The sequence below is a fragment of the Anomaloglossus baeobatrachus genome, chromosome 5 (assembly GCF_048569485.1).
Source record: "Anomaloglossus baeobatrachus isolate aAnoBae1 chromosome 5, aAnoBae1.hap1, whole genome shotgun sequence".
NCBI classification, from domain to species: domain Eukaryota; kingdom Metazoa; phylum Chordata; class Amphibia; order Anura; family Aromobatidae; genus Anomaloglossus; species Anomaloglossus baeobatrachus.
Window position 1 is genome coordinate 114,892,314 of NC_134357.1, and position 20,864 is coordinate 114,913,177.

General features: G+C 45.3%; 1 protein-coding gene across 3 annotated transcripts in view; it reads right to left on the reverse strand.

Moving 5' to 3' along the window:
* The window catches only part of HERC4 (HECT and RLD domain containing E3 ubiquitin protein ligase 4), a 144,405-nt gene that overhangs the window by 63,470 nt on the left and 60,071 nt on the right, over positions 1-20,864 (reverse strand). For all 3 annotated transcript variants that reach the window (XM_075348783.1, XM_075348782.1, XM_075348784.1), the window contains exons 10-15: positions 19,805-19,929; positions 12,952-13,011; positions 10,373-10,484; positions 7,049-7,238; positions 4,795-4,967; positions 4,580-4,699 (exon numbers count right to left, since the gene is read on the reverse strand). In XM_075348783.1, coding sequence (XP_075204898.1) covers positions 4,580-4,699; positions 4,795-4,967; positions 7,049-7,238; positions 10,373-10,484; positions 12,952-13,011; positions 19,805-19,929 — 780 coding nt within the window. The remainder of the gene's footprint in view (positions 1-4,579; positions 4,700-4,794; positions 4,968-7,048; positions 7,239-10,372; positions 10,485-12,951; positions 13,012-19,804; positions 19,930-20,864) is intronic.

The window sequence follows — 20,864 nt, forward strand, 5'->3', positions numbered from 1 at the left end:
CCCCAGCCGGATAGGCTGGCATCCGTGGTGAGGATCACCCAGGACGGGGCCAGGAAAGAGCACCCCTGAGACAGAGAGAGGGGCCGAAGAGGAGGAAGTCCGCTTGTCCCAACAGCGGAGAATGTCCAGCTGCAGAGGACGCAGATGGAACTGGGCAAAGGGAACAGCCTCCATTGACGCCACCATCTGACCCAGCACCTGCATTAGGTGCCTGATGGAATGACGGCGGGGCCTCAGCAGAGAGCGCACCGCCAGATGGAGGGACTGCTGTTTGACTAAGGGCAGCTTCACAAGTGCCGGCAGAGTCTCGAACTGCATCCCTAGGTACGTGAGCCTCTGGGTCGGAGTCAGAGTGGATTTGGGCAGATTGACAAGCCACTCGAATTGGTCTAGAGTGGCGAGAGTGAGCGAGACACTCCGCTGACAGTCTGCGCTGGATGAAGCCTTGACTAGAAGGTCGTCCAGGTAAGGAATCACTGCCAACCCCTGGAGGTGCAGAACCGCAACCACTGCTGCCATGACCTTGGTGAATACTCGAGGGGCCGTGGCTAACCCGAAGGGGAGAGCCACGAATTGGAAATGTTCCTCTCCGATTGCAAAACGTAGCCAACGCTGGTGTGAAACTGCAATTGGCACATGCAGATAGGCATCTCGGATGTCGATGGATGCCAGGAAATCTCCTTGGGTCATTGAGGCAATGACTGATCGCAGAGACTCCATGCGAAAATGCCGCACCTGAACATGCTTGTTGAGAAGCTTGAGATCCAGGAAGGAACCGTCCTTTTTGGGGACTAGGAAGAGATTTGAGTAGAAACCTCTGAACCGTTCCCGGGCGGGAACCGGTACAATTACTCTGTTGGCCTGCAAGGATGCCACGGCCTGAGAGAAGGCGGCGGCCTTGGAGCAGGGGGGGGAGTTGACAAAAAATCTGTTTGGCGGGCTGGAAGAGAATTCTATCCTGTAGCCGTGGGAGATGATATCCCGCACCCACTGATCGGAGACGTGTTGAAACCACACGTCGCCAAAGTGGGAGAGCCTGCCACCGACTAAGGACGTTGCTGGCGCGGCCAGATAGTCAAGAGGAGGCTGCCTTAGTGGCAGCAGCTCCTGCGGTCTTCTGTGGACACGCCTTTGTGCGCCAGTTGGATTTTTGGTCCTTGGCTGAGTTAGTGGACGAGGCCGAGGGCTTAGAGGACGACCAGTTGGAGGAACGAAAGGAATGAAACCTCGACTGATTCCTACCCTGGGCAGGTTTCCTCGTTTTAGTTTGTGGCATGGAAGTACTCTTCCCGCCAGTAGCTTCCTTAATAATTTCATCCAGTTGTTCACCGAATAGCCTGGATCCAGCAAAAGAGAGCCCAGCCAGGTACTTCTTTGAAGAAGCATCTGCCTTCCACTCTCGAAGCCACAAGATCCTGCGGATAGCGAGGGAATTAGCCGAAGCCACCGCAGTGCAGTGAGAAGCCTCCAGCATGGCAGACATGGCATAGGATGAAAAAGCTGAAGCTTGGGAAGTTAAGGCAACCATTTCGGGCATAGATTCCCTGGTGAGGGAATGCATCTCCTCTAGAGAAGCAGAGATGGCTTTGAGAGCCCACACTGCTGCAAAAGATGGGGAGAACGAGGCCCCTGCCGCCTCATACAGATTTGGCCAGAAGGTCAACCTGGCGGTCAGTGGAATTCTTAAGAGAGGTGCCATCAGCCACTGATACAACGGTCCGGGCTGAGAGTCTAGACACCGGAGGGTCTACCTTTGGTGAATGAGCCCACTCCTTGACCACCTCAGGTGGAAAGGGAAAACGGTCATCAGAACCACACTTTGGGAAGCGTTTGTCAGGACAGGCCCTAGGCTTGGTCACAGTGGCCTGAAAACTGGAGTGGTTAAAGAACACACTGCTTGTCCTCTTAGGAAAGGTAAACTGGTGCTTTTCTGCCAGAGAGGGTTGCTCCTCTGATACTGGCGGATTGAGGTCCAGTACAGAATTAATGGACGCAATCAAATCACTAACATCTGAGTCACTTTCGGACAGATCAATGGGGCACATGGAGGTAGCCTCCGAGCCCCCAGTAAAGGCATCCTCCTCGTCCTGCGAGTCAGCTCTTGAATCAGAGCCGCGGGACGAGGAAGGAGAGGGGACCCTGCGTCTCCTTTTAGGAGGACGGGGTCTGGGACCAGATGATGAATCCTCTGTGAGCTCCGCTGAGAGAGCCCTAGCAGCAGAGGCACCCCTGTGAAGGGGGCTGATGCATGTTCAGCAAAGTCAGGGACAGCTGTCCCATGGAGTCGGCAACAGACTGGGAGATTGACCTAGAGAAGGATTCTACCCAAGCCGGGGATTCAGCCACAGGAGCCGGAGCGACCACTGGGGGGGGCGATTCCAGGCTGAGGCATTGTCAGGGCAGAGCAGGCATCACAATGTGGATATGTGCTCGGTTCAGGCAGCACAAGCTTACATGCAGTGCATACTGAATATAGCTTTGGAGCCTTGCTCCTCGTGTGAGACATGCTGCTGAAGTGGGGGCTCTTGCCAGAGTGACCCCCAGAGAGTATATACGGAGACCCACAACCAGAGGTTGTGGCTTACCAGACCGCTGGAGCGGTGTTGTGTGCCCTGCAGATCTCAAAGCCCGGACCCCCAAGCACCTCAGCAGGGATGCTGCAGCCAGTGTTGATTGCAGAGAAAACGCTGATAAAATGGCGCCGGAGCGAGGAGAGGGGGCGGGGCCAACTCTGAGAGCGGGATCTGGAGGGCCAAAGAGACTTACAGGGGAGGAGACATGTACTCAGTGAGGAGTGTCTCTCCCCTGTGCAGAACGGCCGCTGGGCGGAGCCACACTGTCCCTCTGCATGAATGACATGCGAGGGCAGTGAAACCGAAAGTAGGCCTCCGGCGAAGCCGGGGCCTAAATTTGAGCGGTGCGGCCGGCGCGCAGGCACCATTGGCGCGGTTCTCAGGCGACAGCCAGAGAACCCGCCGGAAATGTCACAAGAAACACTCAGCGCACTCTCCCCACATAATAAAAGTACAAGGACCCCCAGAACATAAACGTCTAAGGTACTTAGCTTGCTGAGATGCAGGGCCATGTCCCTGGGGATGAGTGCTCCGTCCAGCAGGATCCTGAAGGGCTGCGGATGAAGACCGGTCTCCTGCAAAGCATGGAGAACCGTGCTGGCTCCCACTTCAAGCCAGAGCCCGAGGGATGGTGAAGGAGCGCGGCATGTAAGGCTCCAGCCTTGGAATCAACCTTAACAACACCGCCGACACAGTGGGGTGAGAAGGGACATGCCGGGGGTCCAGACTTGGACCCGCTTTTCTTCAAAATCTTTCCAAAAATTAAAAATCAGATGAGAATGCATGTGTGGATGTATGCCTCCTGAACACAAAGCAATGAACTGGCTAGATCTGGTTATCCAGGGGGTGTATATGCTCAGAGGGAGGAGCTACACTTTTTAGTGTAGTACTTTGTGTGTCCTCCGGAGGCAGAAGCTATACACCCAATGTCTGGGTCTCCCATAGGAACGATAAAGAAATCTTTTCTTTATGGACCTATTCACTTTTGAAACCACTTTTGAGAAGTTGTTATAGCAGCCATTGGCAACTCATGATGGCGTCACAGGTGTGCCTCTATTAACCATCTACATGCCACTGCTGCTACTGAAAACAGCATTCAAGTGGTTAAATTACCATGATCGGTGCTAGCCTAGACTGCGGCAGATACAATGAGAAACCACACGACCAAAGTCCAATATGCAAAAGTGATCGTCTTTATTGACACAGGGGTAGGTGCGGGGCGGCACGAAACAAGTGAGGGCACGGGCCAATCAATCACTGACAAATTCGTATAAACAAGTATCAAGAAGTATCAAAAGCTGACAAACTGGTATCATATCCATAGATAAATAACAATTACAAAACAGTAAAAATGTGTATATATGGACTCAGAGTGTCAGCGATTCCCCAGGCAAAAATGTGTCACTATGTAACAGGGGGCAGAGCCACAATCTTGTGTCAATGTGTCCTTGAATCAAAGCTAAATTACATGCTGGAAAATCAGTACTAGGACAGTGCCATATACATAATTGCTGTGCTGCCTTGAAATTCAAAGGACCCTACTCCCAACCATTATGTGGGATAAATAACTAGTGGCACATGTTACCTGGAGGAATGTAGTGGTCAGCGAGAGGTCCTGTGTCCTTCCCGACGGACGTTTCGGCTATAGAGCCTTCGTCAGACTGCGGCAGATGCAGCAGTGTCAGATGTCGTATACAGGTAACACTGGCTGCATCCTCTAATGTCGAGGGGAGCCATTCCCTTATTTCTCAGTGATGTTAAAAAGGTAGTGCTGAGGAATAAGGACTAATTAATACCATTAATGACTACTGTAAAGAGGCATACTGGCAGTCAATAAGGGGTTAAACATGTCCTGTCAAGTTTCTAGAGTATTTCTATAGCTCTATTGGAGAAGTTGAAAATTACTCAGCTAGTTTCAGCCTCCAATAAAAGAGAATGGATGGTACATGGTTTACATTCATATTCTGAGACTTTCCGTTAAGTACAGCCCATAAGTCCTGACTTACCATACAAAGTGCCCGTTGCTGGATCCAATTCACATAGTCGTTCTGGATATCTATAAAGTCTTGTATTTCATGAATGTAGAACTTATCATAAGGTATAATCTGCCCTGATCTTTCATTTACCTGGCAAAAAAATAAATAGTAAAATTAACGCCTAATACAGTAATTTAGGTGACCCTTTATCCTTGCCACACGTCACATAGCATAGTAATGCTTACCCTATGCAGACTCTCCAAAACCTTCAGAGCTGTATTAAGAAAGGTGTTGAAAATTCTTCTTTCCGAATGAGGAATTCCTGTTTTTGCCAATTTCAATAGATGCAACACAATGTTTTTAAAAAGCTGCACCAGTCGCATGAACTCTGTATTTTCAAGGGCGGACCACCAGTTTTCTATAAAAAAAAAAAAAAAAAGAAAAAATTATATATACAGCTCTGGCAAAAATTAAGAGACCACTGCAAAATTTTCTGTTTTTATGATTTTCCTCTTTATAGGTATATTTCTGAGTAAAATGTAAATTGTTCTTTTATTCTATAAAGTACTGACAACATGTCTCTGAATTTCCAAGCAATACATTTTGTATTTAGTTTCTGAAAATGAGAAATGGTCAAAATAACAATAAAAATGCATTGCTTTCACACCTCAAATAATGCGATATCCCTTTCTCTGCTTATTAGCCATTTTAATATCTGTTAAGAATCTCTGCACTGAGTGGAAAACCATGACACCTATGTAAGTTATTTCGGTCAGTCACCGAGGAATCATAACAGACAAAGCAGAGCTTCAGAGACTAAATGAAGAGGAAGAAGAGAGGAAGGCTGCGAACAGTCTCTGCTAACCAGAAAAATATTCACACAGGAATATTGCAGGGTTGGACAGTATAAACCCCTTATTTAAGCCATACTTGACCCATTTGAAAGAAAACCCAATGAAAGGGAACCTGACAGCGGATACCGGCTGCCTAAACTCTGGTCAGCATGTACCGGACCACTAGCTGTATGATCACAGCCAGGTATGTCTGACTCAAACGCTGCAGTGAGTAAGAGAAAAGGATAATTTAAGGCTATGTGCGCACGTTGCGTTTTGGGGTTTTTTTTGGGCTCAAAACTGCATGACTTTGCTTCCCCAGCAAAGCCTACAAGATTTCAGTTTTGTTATCCGCACAGTGCAGTTTTGTTTGGCTGCGTTTTTGAGCTGAGAAAAGAAAAAAAAAAAAAAACGAACATGTCAATTCTTTCCTGCGTTTTCCTGCGTTTTTTAACCCATGCAATGCATTGGAAAAACGCAGCCAAAAACGTCCAAAAACGCGGTAATACGCAGTGCTTTTTTTACCGCTGCATTTTTGCCACAGGTGCATTTTTTTTACGGCCAAAAATGCACAAAAACGCGTCAAAAAAACGCAGCATGTGCAAATAGCCTAATAGCTGCTGGAGACCTTCGACTATTTGGACAGGATGCTTCCCAGAGTCTCCTTCCCGCCCACTACGCTCACATATCTCTGACTGACAGGTCGCTCCATACGTGCGTGTGTAGGCAGTGTCAGTGGCCGGGAAAAAGCTTCTGGGGACCATCCTTTTCGACTAGACTCCAGCACAGACGGCTGCTGAAGTACATTTTGCTGCAGCATTTTAGAGTTAAAAGTATCTGGTTGACATCATACAGCCAGTGGCTGATACATGCTGCCCACGGTTTGGGCAGCTGTCAGATTCCCTTTAAAGGGGTTGTCCAGTGGCTTTAAACATTGACTTATCCTTAGGTCATCAATCCTTAGGTGAATAAAGGTAAAGGGTCACCTAATCAATCACTTATCCGTAGGTCATCAATGTTTGATCAGTGAGGTTGTGACACACGGCACCTCTGCTGATCAGCTGTGCCTGGTGCTGCCACCGGCCAAAACTGCACAGCTGCCAAGCTGCACAGCTCTGTTGACAGAATAGTGGCCTTGGCTGGGTACTGCATATCTGACCCCTTTTGATGTGAATATAGGGTGGATATGCAGTACCTTTCCATGGCCACTATACAGTTAACGGAGTTCTGCAACTAAGTAGTTCCAGCCGGTGGCAGCAGGAACAGCTGATTTGCCATGTGTCAAACCCTCACTGATCAGACATTGATGATCTGTCCTAAAAGGTGAGGTCATCAATGTTAAGGTCCCGGATAGCCCCTGTAATATTCAGTCCCAGTTCTTTTCTCCACCACATATAGTGGTCTACTGGGACACAACTAGCTTTTCCCTGGAGCTGGACTATGCAAACCCTTTCCCAACATCCCACTGGTAATAATTTTGAAGAGTGTCCCTTTCTATAGTCATGTGGAATTCTATCAAAGAGTTTAAAAATAGGCTTAAAGGATATTATCTAAACTGTCTCCTCTTATCAAGCAGGGGATTAATATCTGGGATTAGCACATCAATACTGTTAGCTGTAGAAAAGAAAAAACAAAAAAGTAAAAAAGAAGTCATGCCTAAACTCACCTAATACTCTTAAAGGAGCCTTTTCAAGCTTAAGGATTGCAGTCCCAAAAGGAATCGCTAAAGAGGAAAAGTTGTTTGGATCAGTCATAAGCGGGCACTCTGGTAGTGTGAGGTACAATCTCAAAGCCTCAATGTCAGGTGGGGAACTTGGTAGTTTTGGTATTAGATGCTTTTCCAAACTGGCAGCCACCTAAATGTAAAAACACTAGACTGAGATTAAAAATAAGTCTTTAAAGAAGACTTGTCACAACACCCGACACATCCGCTTTGTTAATAATAATACACCTCCCTAGGCAATTAAGTTGGAGGATTTTTCTTTTAGGCTACATTCACACTTGCGTTGTTTTGAATCAGTCACAATCCGTCACCTTGAGGAATTACGGTATCCTGCATTATATTTTGCAGGAATCGTTTTTTCCTATAAACTTCTATCAGCGACAGATTGTGGCTGATGGCCCTGCGTTGCATCCACCGCGTGACGATTCAGTCGTTTACCATCAGGTGAGAGCAACGGAGAATGTAAAGTTTTTTTTTATGTGCGGCGGATCGTTTTTTTTGCTGTGCGCATGCGCACAGTAAAAAGCCTTGATCGACTGTAAATTCAGTTCCAGTGGCCGGAACAATCAGCTGACCACCCGGCGGCTAGCTTTTGTGAACAATGATCGTTCACAAAAGCTGGCCGCCGGTAAAACAGTAAAAAAAAACAAAAAAAACCCAAAAAACTGAGTTTTATTTTGCAGCATCAGTCACATCAGTTGTGCCACTATCTGCAACACATCCGTTGCATCAGTCACACAACTGATTGTGACAAATGCAACCCACCACAAATGTGAATGTAGCTTGAACTCTGCATTATGCTGTTCCTCTGTTCATACCAGACATTTTTGAGTAAATTGACAAGTGGGTCTTACCATCCTGATAAAACGTTCCCTATACAGCGTAAGGCACCTTTCAGATGTCCATGTGACATCCGTTTTTAATAAGGATGTCACATTTACCCATGTTATTTTACGGTGTTACTCACAAGTCCGTGTTTTCAAATGGACGAGGACACAGAGACATGTCCATTTTTTCTGCAGCAGCATCGATATTACACGGCCCGCACACTGAGGTGATCCGTGTGACATATAGCAGAGAAAACAAAAGTCTTTGAAATAAAATGATTTTCTATACTCACCTGCTTCTAGCGCTGCCGTCCCTGGCAATGCTGCTGCTTCCAGGTCCCCAATGCAGTGAATATGCATGCGCATAATGAGCAGGCATGGAAGCAGGAGACAGCAGCGTCGAAGACAGCAGCACTGGAGACAGGCAAGTATAGAAAATCATTTTATTTCAAAGACATGTATTTTTTCTGGTACATGTCACACTCATCTCATACGTATGCAAACATGAGTGTCACGTATGACACACAGATGTGCCACTTATGGATTGTACGTGTTTAAACAAGGACTTCTGAACGGGGCCTAAGGACTCATTCAACTTTTTCTCATGGATTTTCATTAGTGCTTTGGATCAGATTTTTATCAATTTATCAATTTTTACCTTCAGTTTGCTTGTTTGCTAGAAGAGAACTTTTTTTACGCAAAAACAAATATGAAATTCTGTCAGCATACGGAACACACCAGATTCCGACCCAATTTTTTTTACTTTGTTATGACTCAGATCAAAATCGGACATATCTGTGTTATGGTGTGGACACTGTAAACAAGTATGGGAGTTCCTCCCATGAACAACACAGAACGCTTATGTGAAAAACTGATGTGTGAACGAGCACCAGTATTGTCAGCACGGTTTGGACAAGGTCATATTGGGCACGGACACATTTACGAGTAACACTCAATTGTCCATTTAATATCCATTTCTGGGAGGAATAAGAGGAACAGCACAGAGTCCTTAGAAAAGATGCTCCAGAAAGGTTATTTTATTTTATAAGGAATACAATTATTTATTAAACTAGACACTTCTGGATTGCAGACAGGTCCTCTTTAAGTTAAAATGTAAAACTCTCGAACAAGTTGCTTTGTCTGGTGCACAGAGAGGCTGGACAATATTTTACAACCAACAGAATAAAGATATCTCAAAATTCAGATAAAAGATCCTAAACCCTTTAATAACCAGGACTATTAAGGCCTAAATGACCAGACACTTTGTAGAAATTTTGCAAATATTGTGGCTTAGAGAGGATTGGTCATCAAGTCAATAGTGGCTAGTTTGGTTTTTTTTTTTTATCTTATTTTATTGCCGTTGCTCCCCTATTACTTTGTTTTTGTAAATCTGCCATAGGTTTCCAGAGAAATTAACCATTTTATTTGATGCACATTTTTGTGGTCTTTACCAAGGGGGTGGTGCTCCCAGAATCCTCTGGGGTGTGTCTTTAGGCTGCTCTGCATTATTAGCCTGTAAAGGTACAGTCACACTAAGGGACGCTCCAGCGATCCCACCAGCAACCTGACCTGGCAGGGATCGCTGGAGCGTCACTACACGGGTTGCTGGTGAGCTGTCACACAGGCAGATCTCACCAGCAACCAGTGACCAGCCCCCAGCCAGCAGCGACACGTGGAAGCATGGAGTGCTTAGTAACTAAGGTAAATATCGGGTAACCAACCCAATATTTACCTTGGTTACCAGCGCGCACCGCTTAGCGCTGGCTCCCTGCACACCTAGCCACAGTACACATCGGGTTAATTACCCGATGTGTACTCTGCTACGTGTGCAGGCAGCAGGGAGCCGGCTTCTGCGGACGCTGGTAATCACGGTAAACATCGGGTAACCAAGAAGCCCTTACCTTGGTTACCCGATATTTACCTTCGTTACTAGAGTCCGCCGCTCTCACGCTGCCAGTGCCGGCTCCCTGTTCCCTGCACTCCTAGCCACAGTACACATCGGGTTAATTACCCGATGTGTACTCCGGCTACATGTGCAGAGAGCAGGGAGCCGGCACTGGCAGCGTGAGAGCGACGGACGCTCCCTTTTCTCTCCTTTTTCATTGAGGGAATGCCAAATAGTTTAAAAAAAAAATGAAAAAATAAAATGTAACCCCCCCCCACCTTATTATTATCTATAAAAGTCTTTATTGTATTCACTTCTAATTGACACCCATTCAAAATATTAAAAATGTTTTCCCTATTTTATTTTGGTTGTTTTGATAGATCATATACAGTACTGTCATATTTCACATACGGCCAGCAATTTAGTTGCAGTGGTCACATTCCTATCTGTCCGGAAGAGGAAGAATGGAGAACGGTGGGGGACAAGGGAAGCAAACTTTTTTGTTTTTGTGGATTTTAGGACATGGATTAACAACCCCTGTAACTCCAAGCTTACCTGCTGTACAATTTGTGGTGGTGCAGAATCCAACATCTTGTGAAACAAAAGTCTAGCAGCATTCAGATCTATCCCTGAGAACTTGGCACTTGTCCGATAGTGATCATTATTGCTAAAAATCCAGAATAGCATAATACCAATTAGAAAAAACACATTACCGAGGACCTTTTAGAATATTAAACTGAATAAAATGTTTTTATTTTTTAATTTCTATTTTGCATTGTGAAGATATTAGCTTGCAAAGTTCTGGTTATGATAAGACCAATGGGGTGTTACCGGAGATTGTTCTTCTGGGGGTGTTCCCTTTTCCCTCTGCTTGATAATGACCAATCATTACTCATATGTTGTACATAATATTTTGGATCCATATTAGTAGTAAAGTTTTTAGCCACGCAGAAAAACCAGTTAAAAGGATAGCGGTGTGCAAAGCCGGGTAATTCTAACACAAAATTAAAACCGCAGAAACTGCACCATTCCAGCGATGTTTAATTGCTATCACGAACATTGCAGCCCATCAGTGGCTGCTGATGGGCAGTAACCTTCACACTTCACCCACTCCAAAGTCCACTGATTTGTCCAAGGGAAGTCTGTCCGCTGATGCTAATGCCATACTAGTGCTGGCAGACACAGAGCAAACATCGTTGGAACAATGCCAGTCTCAGAGAAAAAGTACAAGTTGTTTATATTTTACAATGGCCATTTTTTTTTTTAAATTTAGGAATGGGTCTCCCAGAAAGTTGACAACGTCTTGAAGTTTTGGTATAGCATTTAGATTTTTTTTTTTAATTCCCAATATACTTAAAATAAAAGCTTAAAAGGGGTTTTCCAATCTCATGAAGGGTTTATCCAGGACTTTTTATTTTTTCTTTGTGGCTAAGCACTAGAGACTGGCGAGCACTAAAATGCTCGGGTGCTCATTACTTGAGACGAAACGGCATGACGCTCTGAAAGGGCTCAAGTATCAAGTATAAAGGAAGTCAATGATTGGAGTTTACTCTCTCAAACAACATACAACCAGCCACAAACTGAGCATTTCTGGGGTGAGAAAGAATTTTTTTTTGTTTTGTTTTTCCTTGACACACTACAACCAAAAACTTTCATTTTATTCCCCAGGAGAGCCATTCAGACACTACAAATGGCTCGCACTGAAGTGTTGGCTCCTATCATTCAGTGAAGCAAGCCTGTCCTTTGTGGTTATGGTTTCATTAATGACACACCCAAGCACCCACGACACTTGGCTAAGCACCCTGAGTAACTGAGCACCCTGATGCTCAATCAAGTAGTTGCGAGCACGCTTGCTCATCACGAATAAGCACCTGTTAGCAGGTGGCTACTACCTGATTGTGTTGATCTCTTCCAGCTCAGAGTGGTCCTGGACTGCTCCTGCCGGTGATGCTACTGCTCCCTGTGACATCATGGGGCTTCACTGCCTACATCTTGATTGACAGCCAGCTTCCCACTCCATTAGGCTAAGCCGGCTAACAAACGCAGAGCGGAACAAAACTAAATGCTCTAGCGACGTGACGTCACATGAAGGAAGAAATGTGCCGGCATGAGTGGGCTTTGACAGCTTTGAGTCAGAAGAGAACGCTGCAGGGCATCAGAGGCAAGTAATTAGCAACTACACACTGATAATTGCTTAAGTCCTGGATAACGCCTTCAACTAAGTCATAAAACTAGTAAAAAATAACAAAAAAGAAGTACGACTTACCTTTCTAATCCATTGCCACTCCTGTGCCATCACTTCCCTGGTTCCCCAATGGTCTCTGATTACCGGGATCCAGTGAAGAAATGCCGATACATGACAGCTTCAGCCAATGTCTGGCTTTAGCATTGACATGTTGACACCACTGAAGTCACTGTGAAAACAACATAGCTGGAACTGGATGAGCAGAGACCGGCAGTAAACCAAGGAAACATCAGCACAAAAGCAGCAGAGGATTGGTAACTTAAGAGTCACTTTTATTTTATGCCCATATTAGCTTTTTTTTTTGTTTTGTTTTTTTTTACAAAAACAAACTAAAAATTACTAAACTATTTTAATATTTAACTTATGTAATACACCATTAAGAGGTTTAAAAAAAAGGTCATCATATTAGCAAATCAAGTTGAAGTAGGGAAAGTTTTGCAAATCTGCTTCTTGTTTTTAAAGAGATTATTTTCTTGCATCTTGCTGGTGACCAATTTTCTTAAAGGGATAAGAAGTGCAGATCTAATAGTTTTCTCCTCTAATTAGCTTCTTAAAAACTAATGACAAAATGTGGCAGTCTAATTAGTAGAACCTAAAATTATGTTTAATTACCTGATAATCTAGTTAAAAAAAAAAAAAACTAATATGACTACTTGCTTTTGTATCTTTTAAAGTGACTGCAGCACATATGGATTTTAGTAGGGGTGAGTGGGTGTACCGATGACATACAAGAAGAGAATATCCACTTTAATGGGTGTATGTTTCTAAAAGTATGCCTTTATCATAGGAGCCACTTTGCAGAAACATGCATGGAGTACTGCAGCAACTCCCCGATATCAGAAATCACTGTACACTCGATCCAGATATGAAATCCACACATAATACTCACCTGGTAGAGAGAAAACTTCCATTTATACAAGCAGCCGACGAGAATACTTTATCAATTTCACTATTAAAACAAACAGAAAAGAAGAACCAGTCATGGCTTATGGGTTATGCATGGATGATCCACAGTGGAAAAAAATCATTTCCACAGAGTTTTATTAGGAATGCTCATTTCTTATTTACTACAATATTTTCTAAATTAAAATGTCATTTATTCAGAGCTTACAACCGAAGTAACAGACACGGAAACAGGCGTAGCCTTGGAATATACTTGCACACACGGCGAGTAATACGGAGCAAGTGGAATGTGAAATTATATAATTATATATTATATGTACCCGTATTACTCTATGGGGCAGCTCCCATGAGCGATTATTTTCTCAGCCCTAATTGGATCGAGAAAAGAGTCACAGCACACTGCGGGTGCAATGCAATTCTGTTTCACTCGCACCCATTCAAGTCTATGGGGACAAGAGAAACATCGCATTGCCCACTGGTATAACGCGAGAGCAGTGCAATTCTCTCATCATCCAGCAACGGAGGAGATGGGGAGATAAATCCCACCCTCACTTTCGCAGCGCTAGCCCTCCCCTCTGCAGCTGTGGTCTGATTGCACGATCGGACCACAGTCGCATGACACTCATCTCCTGCTGTGCTACAAGCGTGAGTAAAGTGTCATGTGAGCACTCGCACAAATCCCTGTGTGGCCTCAGCCATACACGTTTGCTATAACACCAAAAATGATCAAATTCCCCATTTCCCCGAAAATAAGATCTACCCTGAAAATAAGCTCTGGTAAGATTTTGGTTGTTTTTTTTAGTATGCTTCAAATATAAGTCCTACTCCAAAAAGAAGTCCTACTTGCCGTTTCATGAGGAAGTGTCCAAGCAGCTAAAAATGTTAAAGAATACAGCAGGACTCTTCAAAGAAAGCAGACACCCCAAAGACACCAAACGATTATAGTTGACAAGTACCGATGGTGAATGGGCTCTAACACAGATCTGCATCAGGTCCCTCGCCATTCCAGCTGCATTGCACCGCAGCTATCACAAACAGATCGGGTACCAGTATCACTCTGCTAGAGTGATACTACTTCCAGTCACCAGGGGAACTAACCACTGTAGAACCAATTCCCTTACCAACTGTAATTGTTTGGGGTCTTGTAGGTGCGATTCTTTTAGGGGCTGCCTGCTTTCTTTTGAGGGTAAACTTAGCTTACATAGAGAATAATAAGTTTCAGCAGGTAATTTAAACCATTGTAAATATATGTACCCACCACTATAAGACTGGTTCTGTTCCATGAGAATATCAGATGAGATAAGAAAATGTGTATCTGAACCAGTAATAAGATTAACACAAAATGTTGATGTTCCAGAATGTGACGGCACTATTATATTTGACTAAATGTTGATTTTTTTTTTGTTGTTCATGAATAGAGTTGAGCGCGGTTCGCGGTTCTCCAGTTCTAGGCTCGAGTGATTTTGGGGGCTGTTCGAGATCGAACTAGAACTCGAGCTTTTTGCAAAAGCTCGATAGTTCTAGATACGTTCGAGAACGGTTCTAGCAGCAAAAAGCAGGGCTTTTTACAGCTACAGTGTGCAGGAGCCATCGCTGGCAGCCTGCCACAAGCTGGTAACCAAGATAAACATCGGGTATCCAAGCAAAGCGCTTTGGTTAGTAACCCGATGTTTATCCTAGTTACGTGCAGGAAGCCCACACTTCCCCGCTCAGCTCGCTCCGCCCCCTCCTGCCCGCGGCATGTACACATACATACACACACACACACACACACACACACACACACACAGTCCCGCTCGGCTTACCTGCGGTGATGAAGTCCCGCCATCCCGACCTCAGCGCTGTCACTGTGCTCCATGGCCGCCGCTTTCACATCACCTCTCGCTTCCGACCGGAGACTGACTAGCAGTGACGTCACGGACCTGTCGCGATACTTGGTGTGAAGGTGCCGGTCATTGAACTCAGTGACAGGGGCTGTCAGTGTGCTGGAGATCAGCACAGGTAATGTACCTCGCTGACAGCAGCACTTGTCATGCCCTGCAGTGACCTGGGCTGACCCATTGATGTTAGCTCAGGTCACTGCACTGCTCTCCCAGCCAATGGGGAACATCCTGCTCTTCACTGACTGGGACAGTGTGGATCGTCATGGCAACCCCTTGGATTACACCAGACCTGGATTTGTTTTTCATTCTAATAAATTGGTTAAAGAGGGAATGTTTTGGGGAGTGTTTTTTCAAATAAAAATGTGTTTGTCGTCTATTTTTTTTTATTACTGACTGGGTTGGTGATGTCGGGTATCTGATAGACGCCTGACCTCACCAACCCCAGGGCTTGATGCCAGGTGACATTACACATCTGGTATTAACCCCATATATTACCCCGTTTGCCACCGCACCAGGGCGCGGGATGAGCTGGGGCGAAGCACCAGGATTGGCGCATCTAATGGATGCGCCACTTCTGGGGCGGCTGCGGCCTGCTATTTTTAGGCTGGGGAGAGTCCAATAACCATGGACCTCCCTAGTCTGAGAATATCAGGCCCCAGCTGGTCTGCTTTACCTTGGCTGGTGATCCAATTTTGGGGGACCCCTACGTGTTTTTTTTTTTTAAATTATTTATTTAATTTAAAATAACAGCGTGGGTGCCCTCAGTTTTGGATTACCAGCCAAGGTGAGGTTGCCAGCTGTGGTCTGCAGGCTGCAGCCGTCTGCTTTACCCTAGCTGGCTACAAAACTAGGGGGAACCCTACGTCATTTTTTTTTTCATTTTTTTGGCTAAATACAAAGCTAAGCACCCCTTAGTGCCACATGAAAGGCACCAAAGGGTGCTCCACTTTTTCTCCACTTTTTTCTCCATTCTTTTTCTATGGTCGGTCTACCCATTAGCTCTGCCATGCATACTGTAGCTCTACACCTACTGCACATGTTACTTTATGATTGACATCTCTTTCGTACCAGAGCTATCTAAGCCTACTCTGACCCCATATTTGTCATTACTATATTGTTCTTGTACTGTATTATGACATTTGTATCATGCGTTTCATTTCTTGCTGTGTTGCAATTTTTTTGCTGCATCCCAATTGTACCTCTACATTGTTCGAGTTTATGTTATTGTTCTCTCACTCTTATGTGATACTGATTATTGTCATTTTTCATGATTACATGCAGATAAGTCCAATCTGACGAAGGCTCAGGCCGAAACGTCATTTGTAACTTGTTTTGGACAAAAACATATGCTTATGAAAATTATTTTTTTTTCTTAATACGGACCAATAAAGAGTGATTTTGCATTACTATCCGTTGTGACTTACTGACTTAGTCTGGGAGATTTAGAGTGCCGAGGTTACTCACTAATTTTATCTATTATTACCTCTGAGCACCTATATACCAGTGAGCAGAGCTTCCTCTACAGTAGTTCTCCTGATTAGGCATGCCCTTACCTCATGAGCAGGGCATTGCAGCTTTGGTAGCAACCATTACGACATCGACTCTGCTGCTGTGGACCCAAGAAGAGTGAGTGCAGATTCATTGCACCCACACTCCTCACATGAAGGGTCCGCACTCCTAGAAAATGGGGGATACGTTCCCTGAGTGTCTCCCCCCCATATTCTAGACGGTCCAGAGTCGTCGTGGGACCCCTTTATTTTTTTTCTTACAATAAATTGGTGAAAGAGGAAATGTTTTGGGGACTGTTTTTTCAAATAAATTTCTTTTGTCGATTTTTTTTTTTTTTTGTTAGTACTGACAGTTTATGATGTTGGGTATCAAATAGACGCCATGACATCACAAACTGCTGGGCTTGATCTCAGGTGACTTTACAGCTAGTATCAACCCGATTTATTACCCCGTTTGCCACTGCACCAGGGCACGGGATGAGCTGGGGTGAAGCGCCAGGATTGGCGCATCTAGTGTATGCGCCACGTCTGGGGTGCCTGCGGCCTGCTATTTTTAGGCTGTGAAGGCCCAATAACTATGGACCTTCCCACCCTGAGAATACCAGACCACAGCTGTCCGCTTTACCTTGGCTGGTGATCCAATTTGGGGAGGACCCTACTTTTATTGTGTAATTATTAATATTTATAAAATAATTATAAAAAAAAGCCTGAGGGGACCTCCACATTGGATCCCCAACCACGGTAAAGCTGCCAGCTGTGGTTTTCAGGCTACAGCCGTCTGCTTTACCCTAGCTGGCTATCAAAAATGGGGGGACCCAACGTCATTTTTTTTTTTTTAACTATTTTTTAAATAGAAAAAATTAATGGGCTTCCCTGTATTTTGATTGCCAACCAAGGTAACGGCAGGCAGATGGGGGTGGCAACCCATAGCTGTCTGCTTTATCTGCGCTGAGAATCAAAAATACCGCGGAGCGCTACGTCATTTTTTTAAAGATTTATTTTTACAGCACTGTGATGTCCAGCAATCAAAATACAGGGAAGCCCATTTTATTTTTAGTTATTTAAATAAATAATTAAAAAAAATATATATGGGCTCCCGCTGCATTTTTTGTATTGCTAGCTAAGGGTAATCCAAGCAGCTACTGGCTGCTAACCCCCACTGCTTGGTGTTACCTTCACTGGCAATGGAAAATCCAGGGAAGCATTTTTGTATTTTTTTTGCCAAAAAACTACAAAAAAAGGACGTGAGCTTCGCCATATTTTTGTAAGCTAGCCAGGTATAGCAGGCAGGTGCTGGAAGAGTTGGATACAGCGCCAGAATATGGCGCTTCTATGAAAATGCCATTTTCTGAGGCGGCTGCAGACTGCAATTCGCAGCAGTGGGGCCCAGAAAGCTCAGGCCAACCTGTGCTGCGGATTCCAATCCCCAGCTGCCTAGTTGTACCTGGCTGGACACAAAAATGGGGCGAAGCCTACGTCATTTGTTTTCTAATTATTTCATGAAATTCATGAAATAATAAAAAAAAGGGCTTACCTTTATTTTTGGTTCCCAGCCGGGTACAAATAGGCAACTGGGGGTTGGGGGCAGCCGTACCTGCCTGCTGTACCTGGCTAGCATACAAAAATATGGCGAAGCCCACATAATTTTTTCAGGGGGCAAAAAACTTCTGCATACAGTCCTGGATGGAGTATGCTGAGCCTTGTAGTTCTGCAGCTGCTGTCTGTCTGTATGGAGAAGAGCAGACAGCAGCTGCAGAACTACAAGGCTCAGCATACTCCATCCAGGACTGTATGCAGAATTTTTTTGCCCACCAAAAAAATGACGTGGGCTTCGCCATATTTTTGTATGCTAGCCAGGTACAGCAGGTAGCCACGGGCTGCCTCCAACCCCCAGTTGCCTATTTGTACCCGGCTGGGAACCAAAAATATAGGGAAGCCCGTTTTTTATAATTATTTCACTTATTTCATGAAATAATTAAAAAACAAAATGACGTGGGCTTCGCCCCATTTTTGTGTCCAGCCGGGTACAACTAGGCAGCTGGGGATTGGAATCCGCAGCACAGGTTAGCCCGAGGTTTCTGGGCGCCTCTGCTGCGGATTTCAGTCCGCAGCCGTCCCAGAAAATGGCGCTCTCATAGAAGCGCCATCATCTGGCGCTGTATCCAACTCTTCCAACAGCCCTGGAGCCGGGTGGCTTGTTGGGTAATCATGAGTTAATACTGGCTTTGTTTTACTAGCCAGTATTAAGCCAGAGATTCTTAATGTCAGGCACGTTTGACCCGGCCATTAAGAATCTCCAATAAGGGGTTAAAAAAAAAAAAAAACACCACACAGAGAAAAAATACTTTAATAGAAACAAATACACAGACACATTAGAGACTCCATCTTTATTACCCCCTGTCAGCCCTCCACGATCCTGCTCTTCTGTCTTCTTTCTTTCTAGTGTAGTAGTAGTGACGATTGTAGTGAGGATGAGGTGCACCAGCCCATCATGGGCTGGGGAACCTCATTCTCAGTACAATCCTCACTACAATCGGGAAGCAGCGTGCAGCCTTCACTCCATGAGTGATCAGTGCTGACTGTCAGCAGTAACAGCGGTAACGCTGACAGACGTGTTACCATAGCAACGGTGCTCTCGGAGACGCGGTTAGCGGTGACGTCACCGCTAACTGCGTTGCTATGGCAACGGTGATCTCCGTTAATGACCGGCTGTGTCAGCCGGTCCCTAACGGAGCAGGGAGTCGACCGTGTGCTAGAGTATGTCGCCGGTACACGGCGATACACATATGTGCACCGTGTACCGGAGAGATGCACTCGCAGGTCCTACATGACGTGTCATAGTCATGTGACCAGTCTGTAGCCAATGAGATAATAGCCACGTGACTGGTCACATGGCTATTTTGACGTCACGATAGGTCCTGCATCTCTGCTGGCAGTGCAGGTCACCGGGAGGATTCAGCGATCATCGGATGGAATAGCGGCAGGAGACAGAGTGCAGAAGGGATCGCGAGGACCGGTAAGTGTTATGGCAATGTTTATTAACTGTTTGTGTACATTTATAATGCATTTTTATGTGTTTGTGATTGCCTCCCATTATAGCCTATAGGTTCGAGTTTGGTTCGTCGAACCGAACTCCAACGGGACCCCCGTTCGGCGAACCGACCTCGAGCCGAACCGGGACCGGTTCGCTCATCTCTATTCATGAATCAATGTGGATTGTTGTTCATAAGGAAATATAAAAGACAATCCCTGAAAATTAGCCCTAGTGCATCTTTCGGAGCAAAAAATATAAGACCCTGTGTTATTTTCAGGGAAACACAGTAGTAGCTAATTTACACACAAAAATTGCAAACTAATTTTACCAATGCAACAAAAAAAAAAAAAAAAATTGTCACTCATCACACATTGTAATTGTACAATTGGCTGTTTATTGGTCGGCTTTGCTTACTTTACTATATCTAAAGGAAGCCGTCCTGAGCAGTAACTCAGCCATCTTTGAATGAGCTCCTCATTTATGGTCCATATTTGTCTGGAATGGTTGCACTTTCTGAAGTCGTCTGGTGGGAGGCAGTTCTGAAAATGAGAAGAGGCACAGATTAATCATATCACACGTGCTTTAGTGAAGGAAAGCATGAGCGGTATTCTAAGAAACGAAGGCAAGTCATGCTTGGCTAAGACCACCATATTCGCCCATAGACTTTTATGAATAGGTTTTGCATATTTTTTTTTTATCATTACCGTGTTTTCCCAAAAAAAAGCAAAACCTCTTTCCCAGAAGAATCATACTTACCAGATCTTGGGCGTCTGCGTGGCTCCCAGGTCCTTCTGCGATCTTTGGCGGGCGCTCCCAGAAGGCATGCTCCACGCGGTCCTCCCCTGCTTCTGGCCGACACTCACATCAGATCGCGCACGCACGCAAGCACGGATTGCTTCCAGCCAGCAGGGGAAGATGGGACGCAGTGCAGTGGAGCACAAACACCTGTGGTGGAACCCATGGAGGACTCCGCAGTGGAACACACTGATGAATCCCACCACAAGTCCTCCATGCATTTCACCGCACTGCGTCCCTGGATTATCTGCCGGCCAGAAGAAGTGGGGATCTGTGTGTGTGTGTGTGTGCGTTTGTGTGATCTGATGGGTGTGGGTGTGCGATCTGGTGCGTGTGGGTATGCGATCCCCCGCAGGTCCTCCCGTTTGGCGTCTGGTGAGTATGATTGCAGGATCATCCGTATTCTCTCTTTTGGGGGTGTCTGCTCTCTATAATGAAGTATCCTGCAGTATTTTGCTTTTCAGCTGCATTAACACTTTATATTCAGGGTACGACTTATACTTCACTCGTGCGTCGAAAATGCTGAAAATTCCCGCTAGGGCTTATTTTGGGGGGAGGGCTTATTTTTGGAAAAACACAGTACATACAAATCTTCTGTAGAAGGCCATCGTCATACTGGACGGCTGTATTCTAGCAATCAGTACAAGTGCCAGGAGTACTTAGCTTAGTTCGGTGTATC